Here is a 19,909-nt window from a genome sequence, read left to right as displayed (position 1 = left end):
GATGTCTAAGTCGAGCAGAGGCACGGACAACTGAAAAGAATCATTGAGTAAAATAAAGGTGTGTATTAAAGTCGTTTTCTTTACCTTTCCCATGTTGGCTTCAGACTGTATTAGCGGTCGATGCTGTCCCTGAGCCAAGCCACTGCGCTTTATAAAAAAAAAAAAAGAGGGCGGCTGTGTGATTGCACAGCACAAAGTATTGTCATTCAAATACAAAGTGATGATGGATCAGATGGGGAGGGGGTGATGGGAAAAATCTGTTTATGTATAGATGACTCTTGGTGTGTGATGAGTAATTGTTCTTTCCTCCATGTTCATCACAATGTCCCCCCCCACCCAGAAAAAGCCACTGTACAATAGACTGAGAGAGTGCACGGCATCAGCAAGATTGAATTTGAATTTATTCGTGTCGACACATGATAATCTGTACAATCTATCAACAAATTATGTATTTTAGTTTCATCTGGAACAGACATGCGTTATAATATATCTGAGGTAGAATAAATGCTACTGAATATGAAGGATTTACAAACATCTCTTAATCAGTATTCACAACTCGTGTTTTTTCAATGTCTGAGGTCCTGCTCACAACTGAATGGACCATAAAGAGTCCATTTGGCAATAGTTTTATTACGGTGGTGATTACAGGTCCAAAAAAAACATGTTGCTGTTGCTGTTTGTGCTCTTGATGCATGGTGAGTGCTTTGCCGTAAGTCCATCCTAATATCAGGGAATCAACCGTTCTAATTCTGATTAATAATTCAAAAGCTTTTCAGGATTTTGTCTGAATCCTTGAAATAAAATATTACCAAAAAAACAGTCAAACTGAGCATCACATGCAGTACTTTGTACTTTCTATATTGTGTTGTAGGTCACTATCTGAGCATGAAGCCTTTCCAAAACCGTTCCATGCAGCTCTGGGATCCTCCAAAATCAGATCAATAGTCCAGGATGCGTCTGATGGAGCCGACCCTGGCGCTCCTGCCGCCCCACTCGCTGAACCTCTTGTAGTCTCCGGGCTTTATCAGGTACATCCTGCCCCGGTAGTCCGGGTGCTCATAGAAGAGCCAGTTGCCGTCGGTCACGTTGCAGGAGAAGATGTTGCTCACGTGGAATCGGTCCTTGACGCTGGGACAGTCGTCCGCCAGGTCCATCATCTGACCTCCAAACTCAATCCGCGCATACAGGCGCACGTTGAACGACGGCTCCTGCTTTTAAATGAGAGAGAGGAAATGTTGAGTAAAGCGCTCAGAAACAATATACTTTGGGCTATTTACAATGTAGCTGTAGTTCATTATTTTCATAGTAATATATGAATAAAGACCTTTACAATACACACAGTAGCAAAACATCTAATGTTGTATGACACTACACAATGAAAAGTCTAATAAATAATCTTAGGCTATATAGCCAGATTTGAGTTTTTTAAAAGTTTTTAACTTTTAATCAACAACTATTAATCGTGTTCATGGTCCCCAGAGGATTGATTTTCTTTTCCTTTATCTAACTACAAATAAAAGTCATCCCTGCAGCACTCTATGACGTCAGATCTGTCATTACGAGACTGTTGCCTTACTCTGTTTGATAATACAAACATAAATGCCATATATTTTCCCACCATTTGAGGTTTGACCATAGACCGTATAAAAAGAAGTGGACGTAGCCTCGAGTTCGGCATTTAGACCTGGTAGCGACCTGTCAATCACCGTGTAGCCCCGCCCTACAGCATCCCCTGCTTTATGGTCTGTTTGACTCTAAACGGACCATAATTTACTAAATGAACATCATGCTGTATTGAAGAAGACTTCAAACTAGAGATTGAGACCATAAACTCATGTTTACAATGTTTACTGAGGTAATAAATCAAGAGAGTCATTTTCTCATAGACTTCTATACAACCAGAGGAGTCGCCCCCTGGTGGTCATTAGAGAGAATGCAGGTTTTAGGCACTTCAGAATCAGCTTCACTCTTCAGAACGAGAGGTTGCCGCCTGGGTTTGACTGACGGTCCTTAAACCACATCATCTCGTTGCGACTTCTTCTTCTGCAACGGTATAATGTCACCTGACTGGAGATTCAGTGCCACCTACTGTTTATCTCAATGAGACCAACTCTTAGTATTTATATAATAGTAGTGGATGGAAACATGCATACATTTACATTTTCTGTAAAAAGAAAGTATACAAGATCCCAGAAACAGGTGCTCACCATGCGGATGAGGCGACAGGAGCAGACGGAGTCGTTGGCACCCATCCAGTGATGACAGTCGGGGTACTCTCCTCTCCTCAGGCAGTACTGGTTCCCATCATAGTTGGATTTTTCATAGATCATGAAGCAGCCGCTCTCCACCCTGATGGAGTTGCAGCGTTTGAGGAGGCACGCCAGGTCCGCAGAGTCATTGCTGCACTCAATATAGCTCCCAGAGAAGTTCTTGCCCTCATAGAAGATAATCTAGACACGGAAATTATAATGGCTTTTGTTTAGAAATTGATTTTACAAATATTTTTTTCATTGATCCTGCTGCAAAGACAAAGAGATATACTGTACATTTGTGTCAGTAATTGACAATATTTCTGGGTATATTCATGTTTCGAATCCACTCTCTTTTAATTAGAAAAACAAACAAAGCTCAAGAATTCAAAATAAAAGCCTGTTGGCCTTTGTTTACTTCACAATAAAAGCATTTCCCATCACCACATCAACATAAACAGTGTGCTGTCGTCCCCTCCTGGGAGCTGTGGTTTACCTTCCCCATGTAGGCTCGTTGGCCCGCCATGAACGTGCCTTGCCCTGTGTGCTCCATCCTTCATCCAGCTCTCTGAAGACTCCCACCTGTCCCATATATAGTGCACGTGAAATGCAGACTCTGCAGGTGCCATTCATATTGTAATGGACAGGAATCTTTGCCGTTTGTGCTGCAGTGTCACCCTGATGAGTCGTTTAGGACAGGTTTCGTACGGGGCTGACGGGTTGTTTGGGTTTGATCTGGTGTGTTTTTTGAACTCTTTGTCGTCACTGAATGGGTGGTTTGTTCTTGTACCACCCCTAAAGTTAGACGGCCTTTTATTTTCTTTATGCTTTCGTCAAAGCTGCTCATGGTGGGATGATTTCTGGCGCCAGTGGAGTTCTTGATGTGGAATTTGATGTTCTCACATTAGTTTCATTAGATCATTTGTGTCTCTTTTATGTCAACAGCATGTTAGTTCGATCTTGTGCCCTCTGGTGGACAGGTCCATGTCGGTCCGGATAAATACACATACACAGTAAACTTAAATCTAAAGGCAGAGAGAACTAAAGGCAGAGAGAACAGTCTCACCACAAGGTGCATTTAGGAGATATTCCGGAGCTTTCGATCATGTCACATGGTCGTCACCAGCATGTGGAAGTTTCCCAGTTGTTGGAGGAAAATAGAGGTTAAAATGTATTCATTCTTTTTACTTCTCGAGGTTCACTCTTGACCTTTCACGACAACCGGGCTAACTCTTTGCGCTGATGAAGATCATGTGAAATGGTCTAACTAAATGGACCTTGTGGTGAGATTGTCTAGGACAGGTTTCAGTATTGTAATTTATTTTATTCTTTTAACTGTGTCATTTACGTGTCAATGGAAAGTGTGAGAGGGGGGACGGGCAGACAGACTTCCCTTCAGCTCTACAATAGATAACGCTCGACTCTCCGTGTTATAAGTGTCAACACTTGCAGGATTTTATTCAGGCCTCTGATGAGAGTCAGGACGTCAGGCCATGAGCCCGTCACATCCTCATGAGAAAACATGCCCTCCAACCGCAGAGAGCAAGAACAAAACTGAATACAAGTGAGCACTGACGCCATTTTATTCAGCGTGTGAGACAAGGCAAAGAGGAGACACTTCACGAGGACCGTTCTGCTGTCTTTTAGAGATCCATGAGCCGCCTGATGGAGCCGATCCTGGAGTTGTTGCCGCTCCACTCGTTGAAGCTCTTGTACTGGCCGGGCCTCAGGTAGTAGTGACGTCCCTTGTAGTTCGCCTGCTCGTACATGAGCCAGTGGCCGTCCATCACGTTGCAGGAGTTGAAGTTGGACGTGCGGAAGCGGTCCATGAGGTTGGGGCAGTTGTCGGTCAGCTCCATCATCTCACCTCCCATGTCGAAATGCTCGTACAGCCTCATCTTGTAGCCGCCGCTGTGCTGCAGAGGGCAGGGAGGTCAGAGGGTCAACAGGACTCAGAAAATACCTCAGAAAACGGTCAATGATATGTGCTAATCAAAAGCAGCTTTTCTTTAGTACAGAGCCAGGCTAGCGGTTTCCTACTGTTTCCAGTCTTTATGCTAAGCTAATAAGCTGCTCGCGGTAGCTTTATATTTACCATACAGACATGGGAGTGATATTTAAATCGTCTCTATCGACTAGAAAGCTGATGAGCGAATTTCTAAATGTCGAACTTTTTTCTTTTGAGCAATATATTTTCAGCAGTCCTTGCTAAATAGATAATGTTGTGTGTTTCTGCATCATTTTACAGAAGGCCTCACCATGGGGATCATACGGCACGACCTGACACATTCATTCATGCCCGCCGTGCCCATGTAGTCGGAGTACTCTCCCCTCTTCATGAAGTACTGCGTTCCCATGAAGCCGGGGCGGTCGTAGATCATGAACATGCCGCTCTCCACCCGGATGGAGCGGCAGCGGTCGAACATGGAGTGCAGGTCAGCGCAGTCGCTCATGCACTCATAGTGCTGGCCTCCGAAGTTCCTGTCCTCGTAGAAGATAATCTGATGGAGCAGATTAAATCATTTGTTCGATCTCAACGACTCACAGAGGCTGAGGTGCACTTGTTGGACATTTGTATAGTAAACACAAACCTTTCCCATGATGGCTGCTTCTGTTGCTCAAACTGCTTCTTGTGTTTGTTTTTTGATCACCAAAGGTAGAGCCCATCTTTATACGTGTTGCCCCGTGAGAGCAGCTGTGTGTGTGTGGGCATGTGTGTGTGTGTGTGTGTTGTTATTCGAATGGGGGCCTGGTGTCAGCAGAGACCCTACAAGAGTCTTCCCTGCTCCTGTTTGTCATGTCCTCTGTTAGGGTTAACAGACACTGTGCAGCTTCCAGCAAGAGCCACAGCGTGGACGGGCACTGGAACAGTCAATGCCGAGCTCTTTCACCCTTCTTCTGTTTGTTTTAAATGGGATGGATTCGGTGTATTCATGTAGTTTATAAGAAACTTTAAAAAATATATGTAAACATGGGGAGATAGATATTAGAGTAAATAACCATAAACAGTGTTTTGTAAATATGTTCTGTAGCCTGTAACGGATGGAGGGAATGGTAGCCCCGTTATCTCTATAGATGCTTTCTGTCGTTCAGGCTGTAGGAATGTGAGCGAAATACAAGAAAATACCTAAATTATTTGAATGTCCCACAATGTGAATCTTACAATCGAGCAATGCTTATTTAAAAAAATATATATAATCAAATATATATAGAATTCTGGATTCTAAAGTAGAGATGCACCGATCTGACTTGTTTCAGGCCCGATAGCGATGCCTGAGCTTTGGGTATCGGCCGATACAGAGTCCCGATCCGACACCAGTGTGTAATCAATAACCTGTATGCCTCACTGGTGACTGGGAACACTGGCTGCATCAGGCTTCACTTAAACATTGTTTTCCTAACTTTGTAAAGAAACTGTAAACCCACAGGTATCAGTTTACTTGAGTTGTTAATTCATTTTATAAATAATTATATAAATAGTAAATCGTGCACCAGGAAGCGTGAAATTCCTCCAAAGAGGTGACATGTTCAGCTGTGCGGCCTGCCAGCGTGCTGCTGACACACGACATAACTACGCACATGTTATCAGATGTAAACACAGAATGTAATTAGATCGTCACCGATAACCGATCCAGCTTTTTGAGTCAGTATCGGCAGGATATCGGTATCGGATCGGTGCATCTCTCCTTGAATCCTTTTTATTTTAAATGATGTGTGGTGACGTGGCGCTTGTGTTCACACATAGCTCAGCGTGGGAAACAGACAACAGTAACATAATAATAATAGTTATACTACTGCTATCACCGAAGATGTTTGTGTGTGTTTGATTTTTCTGCCCCAAATGGCTTTTTCATGAGTTAACAGTCAAACACTAAAATATGTATTCACAAGCACAGAGAAAATAGATTCAATAGATTCATTTATTACGTTTATTATCATGATTTCCTGTTGACGCGCCGGGTCAATCTCTTTCCCACTCCATTATTGTACCACATATTTGATTAATTTACCATAAATAAATGTGTTTTAGAGGATTGAGAATTGAAATGCAAATAGCATCAACAGCATCGAGTGAGATTCCAGATTAAAACTCTGTGATCCTGCGGAAGGACCCGGTGGTGGCGCAGGTGGCCCCCCAGTCACTGAACTTGCGGTACTCTCCGGGCCTCATGAAGTACTGCCGGCCGCGGTAGTTGGGGTGCTCGTAGAAGGTCCAGTAGCCCTCCATGACGTTGCAGGAGTAGATGTCACGGCTGCGGAAATGATCCTGCACCGACTTGCAGTCGTCGCTGAACTCCATCATCTGACCCTGGAAGTTGGGGCGCTCGTAGATGCGCATGCGGTAGGGGCCCTCGCTGGTCTGGAGGAACACAGTGAAGCGCAGCGTTAGAACAGGAAGAGCATCAGTGCGTCAGGAGCCCTCCTCGTGTGTCTGAGACGGCGTATTTTGTCCTGAATGTACTAATGATTATCCTTCATTCTTTTGCCTGAGATTAACGTTTACATTTGGAATTTAACACCTGATCATGAATCATATTTTTCCCAATTTTTTCTCCAAATTTATTTTATTTTATTCTGCAAATGAAATGGAGACAAATCATGTACCTCCAGTTAATTCCATCTAGTTTAGTATCTTGTGGAAGTTTATGGTTGTTGGGAGGATAAAATAGGATTTGTATTTATTCGTCATGCAGACACAAAATAAATTAAAACAGATTTAGAGACTTAAAAACAAACAAACATTAAAAGCAAGTTGCTATCATATTTCTTTAATTCACTTTAACATAGTTACTGTTTGGAGAGCTCTTACAAAACAGCACCAAGGAGCATTCGTTCCTCTTCATCGCGGTCCATCAGGTCTTCACCAAAACTAAACCTGTGAAACAGAACGTTTACTCACATAGGAGAAAGTACGGCAGGAGCGGATGGTGTCATTGTAGCCCATCCAGCGCTGGTAGTCCGGGTACTCTCCTCTGGTCAGGACGTACTGGTAGCCGGTGTAGTTGGGCTTCTCATACAGAACCCAGCAGCCGCTCTCCACCTTGATGGAGTTGCAGCGGCTGAAGTGGGGGTGCATGTCAGGGCAGTCGGTGTCGCACTCATGGGAGCGGCCCTGGAAGTTCCTGTCCTCATAAAATGTGATCTGAGTCCAGGAGAGAAAACAGAGGCAGTGCACAATAACAATCCTCAAACACTGACACGTATGACATCTTCTCTTTAAATTGTAAACGTTGCACATCCTGCAAGGTTTATGGTTGTTGCATCGTGTCCCTGCTGTATGAACAAGAACCTCCTGCATGCAGATTTTCTTCAACATAAAGCAAGTCAAAGAAGTCAAAGACACTTTTAAGTGTGGGAGAGTTAATATCAAAGCATTCCAATCAAATGTAACCATTTCATTGTGAAACAGACAGATTTGACTGTTAAGAGGTTTGCATTAATCTCCAGTAGGTCCTGCATTGCATTGGTTACAATCACAAGTCTGACCAGTTTATGAGTATCATTACAGACACTTACCTTACTACTCATCCTGCAAAGAGTGCTGGAGCCGGTCACCTACGGGAAATGTTGGTCTCACAAAGCAGCCCCAGAGCCCCGCTATATAAACCTCAATCAAAGGGTTAGCAGATCCCACTTGAGCTGTTTTTTCAATGAGTGGGGATTTAATGCGCTGGCATCGCTGCCAACGCTCCTGATCCTGGGCATAGAGCAGAAATCCCTGAATCATCAATGCAAAAGTCCTACCAGGCAAATTACTGACCCACTGTGCCCTCTTTATTGATATGCACATCAGCATGGGGACGTTTAATCCGCTAATCCAGCAGCAAGTGGATTAATCTTTCCACGCAGAATGTCAGAGGTCATCACAAAACAACACGGTCTTTGTTGGAATTTGAAAGTGTGGGAGCTGAAAATCGTAATACTTGATGGAAAATGTGAATATGTGTGTGTGAGAAACAGGGAAACACTCGAGCTGTAACGTTATTTATTCATTATTAATCATGTGGATTGGGTTGCAGCAGCTATTTATACATTTAAATTACTACAGTTGAACACAGAGATCTTAACATCTTAGTAACTACTAACTGGTATATATATTAAAATATTTTGTTTTAGATTAAATCTCCATCTGAAAAGTAAAGAAGTATAAAGTTGCAGAAAATAAAAATACTTATGCAAAGTATGTGTTAAGTAGTTATTTATTAGTTTAGTCAAATGTTATTGGCATAACATTTTGTAATTTGAGGTATTTTGTGTTATCAACTGCCTCAAAAATACTGAACGTTTGAATCAATCTGCAAAGACTGACGTTTAAAGATTGTCAGCGTGACAGTATCAAGTGAACACTTGAAGTAAAGACAGCAGAACTATTGTACTCTAACACTTTTTTCCTCAAGAAAATAAATGTAAAGTCCATCGAGAGGACAAAATCAAACTGCAAGGAAGGAGAGTTCAGTCGTGCAGAGACTCCAGTGAACCTTCATAGTGCTCGGCTCTCTTCTCCTGATGATCACTGTGGTCCTGACAGAGAGAGGAGAGAAGATGTTAGATAAACATGTCTGTTTAGGTCCACAGGGGGGCAGTAGAGCTCCTTCAAACACGTTTCAAACAAACACAGATTCAGTCTACTCTAGATCATCTTCACATTTCCTTTCCCTGATAAAAGACGGATGTGCAGAATAAATTACTCACACTGAGGAAGGAGTGAGACGAGGAGGAAGATGACGAAGAGTTCACCGACACTCGTCCGGGCGGGGCGCTCGCCTTCATCCTCTCAGACAGCCATCGCTTCAACTTTTGACCTTTGAGGGATTTTTGACACAACTGTTGACTTCAGCTGTGTTGTGTGTGTGTGTGTGTGTGTAACAGTGACTTTCCTTACTTATCATTTGATTTACTTTTATCATTGCACACAATTTCTGTTGAGATAATTGATTTAATTTCTTTGTTCTATTTGCGGAGTTTAAACCACACAAAGAGACAAAATGAACAGGAGTAGGAGTCGGCATTGTTTGGCTATAACTTGTCACAAACACACTTACTGTGCTTCTTTGAGTGGTAAACAGCCTTGTAGGAGCCGAGCATTGCAAACGGATGGTAGGACAGAGTGAAGGGATACACGATTGTGCCCTAGGATGAAAACATATCACATTTATAAATCACCGAAATTATGAAATACAAATGGGTACGATGTAATTCTATGTATACTGTGTCTGTTTAGAGTACGAGACATTAGTCGGGATGCTGGCACCTTGGATCTCAGGTTTGGGTATGAAGCAGCTGGTCTACATCTGTACAGAGCCAAGATTTCCTCCACTGGCAGCCTACTCTGAAGCAGGGAAATGCTGCAGAGGTTAGCAACTAGCAAACTGGACTTTTTTTGTTTTTTTGTTGAAGGTATGTAACCTGTCTGGGACACCAGGATTTAAAGGGCCAGTGTGAAGCATTTCAGGGATCTATTAAGAGAAATGGAATATGATTTTTCACACGTGTATGATCACCTGAAACTAAGAATCGTTGTGTTGTTAGCTCAGAATGAGTCCTTCATATCTACAGAGGGAGCAGGTCTTCTGTACGGAGTCCATGTTTCTACATTTAGCCCAGAATGGACGAACCCAACACTGGCTCTACAGAGAGCCTTTCATGTTTTTACGTTACGTGAAGGTTTACCGTAGGTCTCCCACGGTTTTGCACTCAGATTCGGTATTCAGTTGTGACCAAATCCTACACACTGTCCCTTTAACAAAAGCTGCATTTGTGCATTAGTGACACGTTCTCATACCATAATCATCCCGGCAAAGGACGACAGGATCATGGCCTCCCGTTCTAAGCGATTAGGATACCGAGCACCTCCCGAGCTGCTCGTTGCTCCACTGTGGTAGAGAGGAAAGCTTCATTTAGCAACCAGTCAAGTATTGATATCTAGGGGCCCCCCAGGAGATGGAGGGGCCCCTTGTCCCCTTGTTCACTTTTGCCACATGCCGGCCATGAGCCCCGTGTCTAAATATAGCAACATAAGCCCGCCTGGTGCTGCTGAACATCATACATTTTTAATTTCCACTCGTCTCCCACACAGTACGACAAATCGGCTCGTTCCAACACACCTGACATTCAGAGGAATATTCACAAACATGTTCTAGATGTCTTGAGCAGCAATACGCGCACATTTCTTTGCTTCGTTTTACTAAAATGTGAGTTTGAACGCTGGCTTTGTAAAGATGCACTGACCAGCAGTGTTTTTGAGGTAAACTGAAAAAGTTCCAAGACAATAACTAATTATAACTTCAGTTATTAGTCCAAATATTGACTGAAGTACTGTACTTCAATAACAATGTTGAGGTACGTGTACTTTGAGTATTTACATTCCACTTGATACTTCTACTCCACCTCAGAGGGAAATAACTTTTACTCCACAACATTTATCCGATAACTTTAGTGACTTTTCTTTGCAGATTCAGATTAATACAAAATATTACATATAGATAAAGTATGATGTATCATTATAGATTACAGTAAAATAAAACTTCACTGATCTCTGGGAGGAAATACACAAACCAAGCCAGCAGAGAGCAGTTATAATTAGCTCCACCTTTACAGGCCAGTGATGCTGATGCTTTCACAAAATACATCAATTATAATCTAATAATCTAATAAACATTATTGTGATATGGGCAAGCATAATGACTACTTTGCTTTTAATACTTTTGCCCCTTTACCTTTGAATGGAGGACTATTACTACTTTTACTAAAATGATCAGAGTACTTCTTCCACCTCTACGTTGGTTTAACTTGAGTCCATAAAAACACGAGCAGCTTACATGATGTCTGCATCGAGCACATCACGCCCCTCGTCTTTGTCCAGCCACCACAGGGCGACACTAATAGCCAGGTCATAGTGAGCCTGGAACAAATGAAACACACATAGCGACTCAATCCTCAAGTAATTGCTGCAATGATTAGTATACAGAATAAATAATGTTTGTACAGCTCTGCCTCTGCATGTTGTGTCTTCTATCGAGTGATGTTAGCAGTAAACTCAAGAGTCACAGTCGTGATGACGTATTTTAATGTGTGTTTGTTACCAGGTCATCCAGCATCGTGGAGGTCCCCTTCCCCTTTGGATCAAAAGATTTCTCTCTGAGTTTCTGCCCAATGTAATCACCTCTGTTCCGATTAGAAATTAAAAAAAAGAATCAGTCTTCTGTCTTTTAAAATGTGCTTTTATTCAACGATCTCTGAGCTTTCGACATCCACTCACATGAGCGCCTCAACGTCTCTCTTCAGCTGCCTCGCCTCCATTGTGCGAATGAAATCCTTTCATGTACTACTCCTGTCAAAAACATCTAAATATTGAATTACTTCTTAAAAGTACAATATGCTCTTCATTACCACGGCGATGACTGGAACGAGCGAAGTGGAAAAACAAGTGATGCATAACATTAACGTAAAAATAAGGGATTAATTAACTGCTGCGTAGTCAGGACGTGAACCCGACACCTTGTTGGGCCGACACACCGACACACCGACACACACACACACACACACACACACACACACACACACACACAACTACACAACTGGTCAGTAAGTCCAGTCCACCTTAAGACATACAATCTCTGTAACCAGTGGTTAAACAGCTGTGTGCAACAAATCCAAAACCGAATAAAAGTAATATATATATATATCTATATATTTTTTAATGTGCAGACAATAATCAGTGGCATGTTTAAATCTAATTTTACACACAAGCATCTGTACTCACCACACATCTGGTGGACCGTAAACGAGCAGACATGACGCTACAGAAGCTTTACAGACGGCGATCTGCAGTCGTGCTGCTCTGAATATGGAAACCTCTCTGAACACAAGCCGCCGACGGGGATGTGGAACAGAGTTCTCAGATGAACCGCCTGGAGTGAATCATTTATGACCCCCAACGATCTCTTAGACCATTACCAGCCAGACATGACTGGCAAACAAGTGGCTTTAGAACACACAGACTAGTGTAAGTCTACAAAATATGATTGACTAAGAAAACAAACAACTTAAAATAAAAACAGGTTAAAATAACAATCATCAGTCCGCCAGAATGGATCTCTCCAACTTCGGATTGATCTTCTTCTGCTGCTGCTGCTTCTTCTTCTTCTTCCCGTCCTTGAACACGGGAGAACTCAGAAACTCGCTGTCGGTGAATTTGTCTCCACGCCTCATTTTGCTGGTAAAAAATAAAAATAAATAGAGTCGATTACTCACTGCTGTTTCCTGGTGTACCGTGCATCCGGAAAGTATTCACAGCGCTTCACTTTTCCCACATTTTGTTACGTTACAGCCTTATTCCAAAATGGATAACATTCATTTTTTTTTTTTAAATGTTTGCAAATCTATTAAAAATAAAAATATAAACACGTACATAAGTACTCGCAGCCTTTGCTCAATACTTTGTTGAAGCACCTTTGGCAGCGATTACAGCCTCAAGTCTTTTTCAGTACGATGCTACAAGCTCGGCACAACTATTTTTGGGCAGTTTCTCCCGTTCTTCTTTGCAGGACCTCTCAAGCTCCATCGGGTCGGATGGGGAGCGTTGGTGCACAGCCAGTCATCTCTCCAGAGATGTTCTATCAGGTTTGAGTCTGGGCCACTCCTCTGTTATCTTGGCTGTGTGCTTTGGGTCGTTGTTGGAAGATGAACCTTCGCCCCCCGTCTGAGGTCCAAAGCGCTCTGGAGCAGGAGGCCCCCTGTTCTCATTGAGACCTTCAATGCTGCAGATATCGTTCTGGACCCTTCCCCGGATCTGTGCCTCGATACGATCCTGTCTCGGAGGTCCACAGACAATTCCTTGGACTTCATGGCTTGGTTTGTGCTCCGACATGCACCGTCAGCTGTGGGACCTTACATAGACAGGTGTGTGCCTTTCCAAATCACGTCCAATCAACTGAACTCATTCATAACTAAATGTGGAAAAGGTGAAGCGGGGTGAATACTTTCCAGATGCACGGTACATGGATGCTGTAACAACAGATCACAGACGAGATGTCCTTACCTGTTGAGGGTCGGCTCTTTATAACTGACGACACCTTTTCTTCTCCTGGTCCTCCCTCCGTTCTCACTGCCGGGGGTTTGGATGGTGTTGGTGTTGGTCAGTGATAAGACTCTTCCTGCTGCAACACAATTCATCAGAATGAAGTCGTCGTTTAAGACTCATTCAACAAAAGGAACTATGTTTTTATATTACTGAGAGGCAAGTGAGGAAGAAATTCTGGTGATCCGTTTTTTAAAGTCAGTTCTGTGACGGCCTCTGCCGGGACGTGTGTGTGTGTGTGTGTGTGTGTGTGTGTGTGTGTGTGTGTGTGTGTGTGTGTTGTGTTGCTGTGTCTGTCTTTCAGTGTCTCTGGTTCCTGGTTGGTTGGAGCCATCAAGCAGATTGGAGGCAGAAGGCCACTGCCTTCAGCCGATAAGACCCGCCCCATCCTGGGGGAGAGAACTTCTTCCTTCCTGACACACCTGGTGCTACGCTGGATGTTTTGGTCTCAAGACTACCTGAGTCGAACAGGCAGCGTGTTTGCCAGCCAGCATTCTTATTATTATTATTATTATTATTCTAAATGGCTCTCTCTCCTGCTTATGACTGAACAGGTGAAAGGGGCTTTGGCAGGATAACCTTCTATGTACCTTAAATCTATTTTTTTTTTTTTAACCTGTGAAACAGGTGAGAGAAAAAGACTGTTTCTTGCCAGATTAAAAAAAAAACTGTTTCGGCACGATTATTTTTCTATGAAACCGGTGACACAAAGTCTTGTCAGGTGATTTCTTTTGTCAGGATCAAGTGTTTGTTGTAATACTGATTCCAGCCACGCAAAGGAGGCTGGAGTGCACCACTCCCTCACGTTCTAAAGCCAATTCAAATACATTTGTAGCCAAAGGAAAGACATGACAGTAACGTGACATAACTCACTATCACATAATACACGTAGGCCTACTTGTGTTTAGAGTGCACGGAGAACTTAGTCCTACAAACACAAACACGACCAACAACTTCATTCACTCATTAATGAATGACTATTTTTGCCCTCAAGATACCATCTTCGCTTCTTATCAAGGTAGACATATTTTTAAAAAAAGACATAACGATGAATAGCACACCTGGAGAGGCTTCGGTCGTGACACCAGCAGACTCCTCGATCACTGCCGCTCTGCCCGACGTCTCCCTCCGGGGACTAGCCAGCAAGGAGCCGGCCTCGGTGTCGGCCATGCTGACGTACATGTCCAGCCACGGTGGCGTCTCGTCCGTCAGCAGGTCCACTGTGCGTCTGTGTGACACATTCGACGTCCGTGTGTCTGCTTGAGGAACATTGTCTTGAGTTTCCCGCCTGTAGACGACAAACGTTTCCCTCGGATTTCTGCTCTCTGTGGTCGCCTGCAGCTTCGGTGTCTTTCTATATCGTTTTAGATTCTGAGTCATCCTTGACTTTGACCCGTTGGGATGTGAATCATAGAAATGTTCAAAGATGTCACCCCTGTCACTGTTGTCCGAATGCGAGTCAACCACTTGGAAATCATCGAACTGCTCTTTGTGTCTTTCAGGCCCGTCAACGCCACGGAGAGGTGCGGCATCACCGCGGTCACATCCTTCATCCTCGGGTTTAAACCTTATGTTGCTTCTCCTACTTTTCTTCTTCTTCCTGTCGTTTGAACAATCGTCGCTCTCCTCCCTCTGAGCGGCTTTCTTCTTACAGCTTCGACTCATTTCCTCTCTCTTGGCTTTTTTAGGCGTCTGATACTCTGCTGCCGAAGTGTAGTCTTGATCCAGCGGAGATGCGTCGATGCCGCTACGCAAATCCTCTTGAGGGCCTCCTGAATCCAGAGTGGCCAGACAAGGACGCTTACAGGGGCTCGGTGTTTCCCTGACAGGGGCTCTCAAACTCTGCCTGTGCGGGTTTGATTCGGAACCTTTCAGAACGACACCTGCGTCCATGACCGTTGACGGTTCTTCTTCCTCACAGACGGAGGGTCCTGGAGAAGGCATTAAGACCACAAACGTCCCTCTGCATCTTGATTTCTGTCCTCCCCCAGGATTAGCCTTCATTTTGCGCTGCGGTTTAATGCCCACATGTTCCGACTCCGGATGTGTGACCTCATCCGCACAGAACGGGAACTCTTCGGACGGTTCTTGGACTTTGCGTCCTTCAACTTGTCCTTCCGCTTCATCGTGGACCTCGTTCAATTTGAACCCCCTTGACTCACTTTCGTGAGAGAGCGGAGGGAAAGCGACGAACGTTTTCCGGGTGACCAAAGATGCCCTCCGGCCTTTGGTCCGGGACCTCCTGCATGTGACTTTGGAGCTGACTTCTTCTGCTGAATCGTTCCCTGGTGGTAATTTTACACCGCTGCTGAATTTGGGGAATTTAATTTTAGGATCCATGAAATAATCGTCCAGGTCTGGTGTGGCAATGTCTTGGGACCCTGTTTTTGACTTGGTATGGTCACCAGACTTTAATTGGTCCTTCGGCATTTTCTGACGCTTGACAGCTTTGGACTTCATCGGTTTGGGAATGAGAGAGGGAGCAACACTCCTACTCTGTGTTTGGGTAGGCTGAAGCTCAATAGCCTCTGGGTCTCTAATATCATCTAATACATCCCCATCTGTCGGTAACAAAGTGCCGGCGGGAGCATCTGCAGAGTTCTGTGCTTGTGGATTTTCAGCTCCACTCGACCCACAGCCTTGTTCTTTCTTCTTCTTGCTTTTCAGCTTGCCGGTGCGGCCGGTGTTTTTGGCCTTGGTTTCCACAGTGACTATCTCAGGGGCGCCGCTGAGCGTCATCTCCATCGTGGTATTCAGAAGCACGGTCTTCTCTTGCTTCGTACCGCGTTCTGGTTCGGTTTCCTTGTCTGAGCTACTTGGACGGGGGACGTCGTCAGAGAGAGACGGCTCGGGTTTGTCACACGGGCTCACAGCTGAGGAGGTTTGGCCGTTCTGAAGACAGCGGACTGACTTCACATCGAACCCAGATTGAGAGAAGACCGTTGACAGCCTCTCTACTTCCTCCCTCAGGCTGCTGGACGGACGGGACGTTCCTGTCTGGGGAGCTTGTACAAACTGGCTTGAATGTGTTCTCTCAATATCTGTGAAAAAGAATTTGTGGACAATAAACTAATTACATATTTCCAGGGATCTCGGGGAAGTTAAATTGAATTATAAGCTACCTTACCATTGAAAAGATCAGTGGACATTCTGGGTCGGTTCTGGACACTGAAGACATTTGCAGAGATGATTTTTTCAGGCAAGTCCGCTGGTACTTCCGGTTCTGGCAACAAATGTCGTGCTATTTCTAACTGAGGAGGTAACTGATCAGTGACACTAATAATGGGAGTTAAGCTGGGGGGGGGGGCAAGACAGGAAGAAAGAAATAGCAGATGTCATTCCCAGCTTTCTAAAACAAAAAATGTTTCAGTATTGATCTGAATACAGTATTTGCTCACCTTCCCACTGCAAGACATTCTTTGTCGACGTCCCCAGACGAGGACTTATTGTCCTCAGATAGTTTAGGAAGATCCTGTTGGTAATAAATAGTCACAATCACAAATGATGTCTGGTACAGTTTGACATCAGCGGCCATCGTAGTAGTACCAGTAGTGGAACCATTGACCATGGAATTAAAGATATAAATGTTTTCCTTGTATCAGAATAGAGATCTTGAGGGTGTCACCTCCAGCGTCACGTCTGTGTTTGACTATGAAGATACTCTGCTCTACCTTAAAACAACATGCATGCATTAATACAGGAGTTATAGAATCTCTCAATGACAAAGTAGGCTGGTCCTCACTGAGCAACAAGAAGAGAATTACACTCTCGTACTTGTGTTTATAAATGTCTCCTACTAAAGCTGTACATAACTAATGTTCTCTCCCCCTGACCGTTGATACTCCATCAGTAAATAATGTACATGGGGAGACTGTATTTCCCACCAAATGAATGGAATGACTTAAAAAAAAGACTTTAAAGTTTCCTGGGAACTTGATTGAGCTTGATTGATATTGTATAATATGACTTGAGGTGCCTGAGATTGTTTGTGGCTCTGTTTGTTGTGTGTTTAACCATTTATCCTGCTGTCCTTGAGACTTCTATTGCAAAAGAGATCTTGTAACAATCCGGTTGCAAAACGTTTACATAGACGAATACTATACTCATGTCATGCTTCACAGTTCTCGTGTCTAATCAAGATAATGCTGTACTAGTATTGTGTGTAACTTTGTTGAGACCTACATCACAAAACAGTGATTAATACGACTTCTTCAGAGTAATCCTTACGCTGTCGGGGAAAAGGTCATCCGCCATGTCCAAGTGCTCCAGAGTGTTGCTCCGAAGAGATTTAAAGATGAGGAGCTGGGACAGAAAGAAAAACAAGATGAACAAACATCAAGCACACGTTTGACACAGCCTGTGCATCGTTATCAATGCTTGTATGGTAAGAACTGTATGCGTTCTGCAAAACAGGCCTCGGTTTTCACTGATGTAAGAAAACAGAAAACCAACCAGTTTCCTCTGCTTGTAATTCTTGGCGGCCAGATCGAAGCACAGAGCCTCCACTTGTTTCTGAAGGTACACGACCTCCATCGCCAGCTGCCTGCTCCTCTCCTTCTGGGCCTGCAGACCAAGAGCCAAGGCCTTGTTGTTGGTCTTCAGAGAGACCTTGAAGAAGGAGGAGGTGTCTGGTGTGGCCATGAAAGAAGAAAGAAAAATCACAATATCAATTCGACATGTTCTCCTCCCTCAGAAAAGCTTGTAGTATAATAGTACAGTTTACAGAAATATACGTTTGTGAATGACCGACTCACTGAGGATCTTGCTTTTGATCTTGGATGCTGTAACGTTAGCTGCAGTCTGCTTGGAGGACTTTAAAGCGTCCATAGTCCTCCGAGGTAACATCACTAGATGAACATGTAGAGTTTGCCTGAGTGAAGAAATCGATAACCTGAAAGAAAACAAACGTGTTGGCTGTTGTACACCACTGATTTAGAGCACACACAGCAGCATGTCACGGTAATAACGTCGGCTTTGAGGGGTGATGTGTGGCCTGCATGGGGCTAGTAGTCAAACACATTAACGTTTCTAGCAATCTCAACGCTATACTTAACTTTAACTTTACTATGTTTTGGTAACAGATCGACACTTATCCCAGTTGTAAACATAACATGTCTTAACAAAGAGCGGCCGTTTGTGATTCACTTTACTGACAACCTCGAAAAAAGTTGTTTATGTTGTCGTCCACACGTTAACTACAGACTAACTAGCACGTTACTCTCAACATTTGGACACAAAACGTACCGTTATTGACCGTTAGCCAGCGGTAGATGTTGCCTTCAAAAACAAATGTCCTTGTTGAGGACTTTGAATTGGTCAAAGTAAGCTCATCGTGACATTAAAACCCTAAATTCATCGCTTGAGACGCTGCCGTCTGATTCCATTTTGAACCTAAACAAAAAGTCCGCCACATTACCGCGCATGCGCATGCGCTTGGGGGCGTGTCGTAGAAGCTGAGAGCCAATCATGGACGTGTAAAGAGAAGCGAAGGGCCAATCAGAAACAAAATGCCTCAATCAACTTTTTCTTCTTCGTCTTCTTTTTCTTCTTCTTCTTTTTTTAGGTTTATTGGCGGTTGGTGCATTACCGCCTTCAGCTGGTATGGAGTGTGGATCAGGATATCTAGTACTTAAAGTATAAAAAATAAAATAAAAAATAAAGAAAAGAAATAAGAAACTTCTACTTCTTTTTCTACCAGTCATATATTTCTTTTTTTCTGTCAACACTGATATTGATGAAAATGTGATTTTATTTTGGAAGCATGTACTTCTTGCTACACATTTGAACTCTCAACTGTATATTACTAAGCTTTTATTTCCGTTGGCTTAATTTCATGTTCATGAATTTAAAGGTAAAAATCTAAACTTTTTGTTTTTTTCAAAGGAGATCAACTGAACAACATTGACCACTTGTGTACTTGTATATAAAAACACTGTCTCCCACAGTGTTATATTTGTATCATATCTTATTCCTATTTACACTTATTTCACTATTTTGTGTTTTATGTCTATGATTCTCATTTTTACCTCGTGTTTTTATACATTTCGTGACAGCATTGTCGGAGGGGGCCAAAGAACAAGAATGTCATTACCAACGAGTCGACTGCTCCACTGTAGTTGTGCATATGACAGATTCATTTTCTGTAACTGTAACACCTATTTTTGTTTGTTTAAAACCTCTCTCTGAATTATACTTTTTTACTCAGTTAGTATTCCTTACTGTTTATTACTTATTTATAATACTTGTTTTGATCTTGTTTTTACTATGTCTCTTGTTTGCACTATGCTGGTGTAATCCTGTACATTTCCCCACTGCAGGACTAATAAAGGATTATCTTATTTTATATTAATTGAGTAAAAAGTACAATATTTACCTCCAAAATATAGTGGAGTCGTATTATGAAGTAGGATAAAATGGAAATACTCAAGTAAACTATGAGCAGAATAGTGTAGTAGTGTACATTTATGTGGTCAGATAATTTTTTAAGACAAGTAATATTTTGGATTAATGATTTGTGTAGTTTTGCTACTTTTACTTCAGTAAAATATCATTTTATCACGAGAACAGAATGTTCCAATCG

At 43.1% G+C, this 19,909-nt stretch overlaps 5 protein-coding genes across 5 annotated transcripts; all 5 read right to left on the bottom strand.

Annotated features, from left to right (window-relative positions):
• Positions 1 to 938: 938 nt before the first annotated feature.
• On the bottom strand, positions 939 to 2,878 carry LOC306703918 (gamma-crystallin S-1-like; the record flags this gene model as incomplete). Its single annotated transcript, XM_079170090.1, is given in 4 exon segments — positions 939 to 1,211; positions 2,208 to 2,450; positions 2,746 to 2,805; positions 2,810 to 2,878. Coding segments are annotated over 4 exon segments (645 nt in total).
• A 1,014-nt stretch (positions 2,879 to 3,892) lies between these two features.
• LOC306704079 (gamma-crystallin S-1-like) lies at positions 3,893 to 4,849 on the bottom strand (the record flags this gene model as incomplete). Its single annotated transcript, XM_079170290.1, has 3 exons — positions 3,893 to 4,165; positions 4,508 to 4,750; positions 4,841 to 4,849. The coding sequence occupies 3 exons, from the start codon at positions 4,847 to 4,849 to the stop codon at positions 3,893 to 3,895; spliced, it is 525 nt and encodes a 174-aa protein (XP_079026416.1).
• A 1,484-nt stretch (positions 4,850 to 6,333) lies between these two features.
• On the bottom strand, positions 6,334 to 7,778 carry LOC306704078 (gamma-crystallin M2-like; the record flags this gene model as incomplete). Its single annotated transcript, XM_079170289.1, has 3 exons — positions 6,334 to 6,609; positions 7,150 to 7,392; positions 7,767 to 7,778. The coding sequence occupies 3 exons, from the start codon at positions 7,776 to 7,778 to the stop codon at positions 6,334 to 6,336; spliced, it is 531 nt and encodes a 176-aa protein (XP_079026415.1).
• Positions 7,779 to 8,687: 909 nt separating this feature from the next.
• Positions 8,688 to 11,571, bottom strand: c9h2orf80 (chromosome 9 C2orf80 homolog). Its single transcript, XM_079170708.1, has 8 exons — positions 11,509 to 11,571; positions 11,333 to 11,414; positions 11,069 to 11,151; positions 10,033 to 10,123; positions 9,502 to 9,579; positions 9,293 to 9,380; positions 8,943 to 9,052; positions 8,688 to 8,771 (listed from the first exon to the last, which is right to left on the bottom strand). The coding sequence occupies exons 1-8, from the start codon at positions 11,547 to 11,549 to the stop codon at positions 8,703 to 8,705; spliced, it is 642 nt and encodes a 213-aa protein (XP_079026834.1). The 5' UTR covers positions 11,550 to 11,571; the 3' UTR covers positions 8,688 to 8,702.
• A 365-nt stretch (positions 11,572 to 11,936) lies between these two features.
• LOC306704387 (uncharacterized protein) lies at positions 11,937 to 17,626 on the bottom strand. Its single transcript, XM_079170707.1, has 6 exons — positions 17,557 to 17,626; positions 16,728 to 16,801; positions 16,457 to 16,623; positions 14,391 to 16,370; positions 13,291 to 13,408; positions 11,937 to 12,465 (listed from the first exon to the last, which is right to left on the bottom strand). The coding sequence occupies exons 1-6, from the start codon at positions 17,581 to 17,583 to the stop codon at positions 12,327 to 12,329; spliced, it is 2,505 nt and encodes an 834-aa protein (XP_079026833.1). The 5' UTR covers positions 17,584 to 17,626; the 3' UTR covers positions 11,937 to 12,326.
• Between the last annotated feature and the right edge of the window lie 2,283 nt (positions 17,627 to 19,909).

The sequence above is a fragment of the Pholis gunnellus genome, assembly GCF_910591455.1.
Source record: "Pholis gunnellus genome assembly, chromosome: 12".
NCBI lineage: Eukaryota > Metazoa > Chordata > Actinopteri > Perciformes > Pholidae > Pholis > Pholis gunnellus.
The sequence above is the reverse complement of the archived record's forward strand: the minus strand, read 5'-3'. Positions and strand labels throughout refer to the sequence as shown.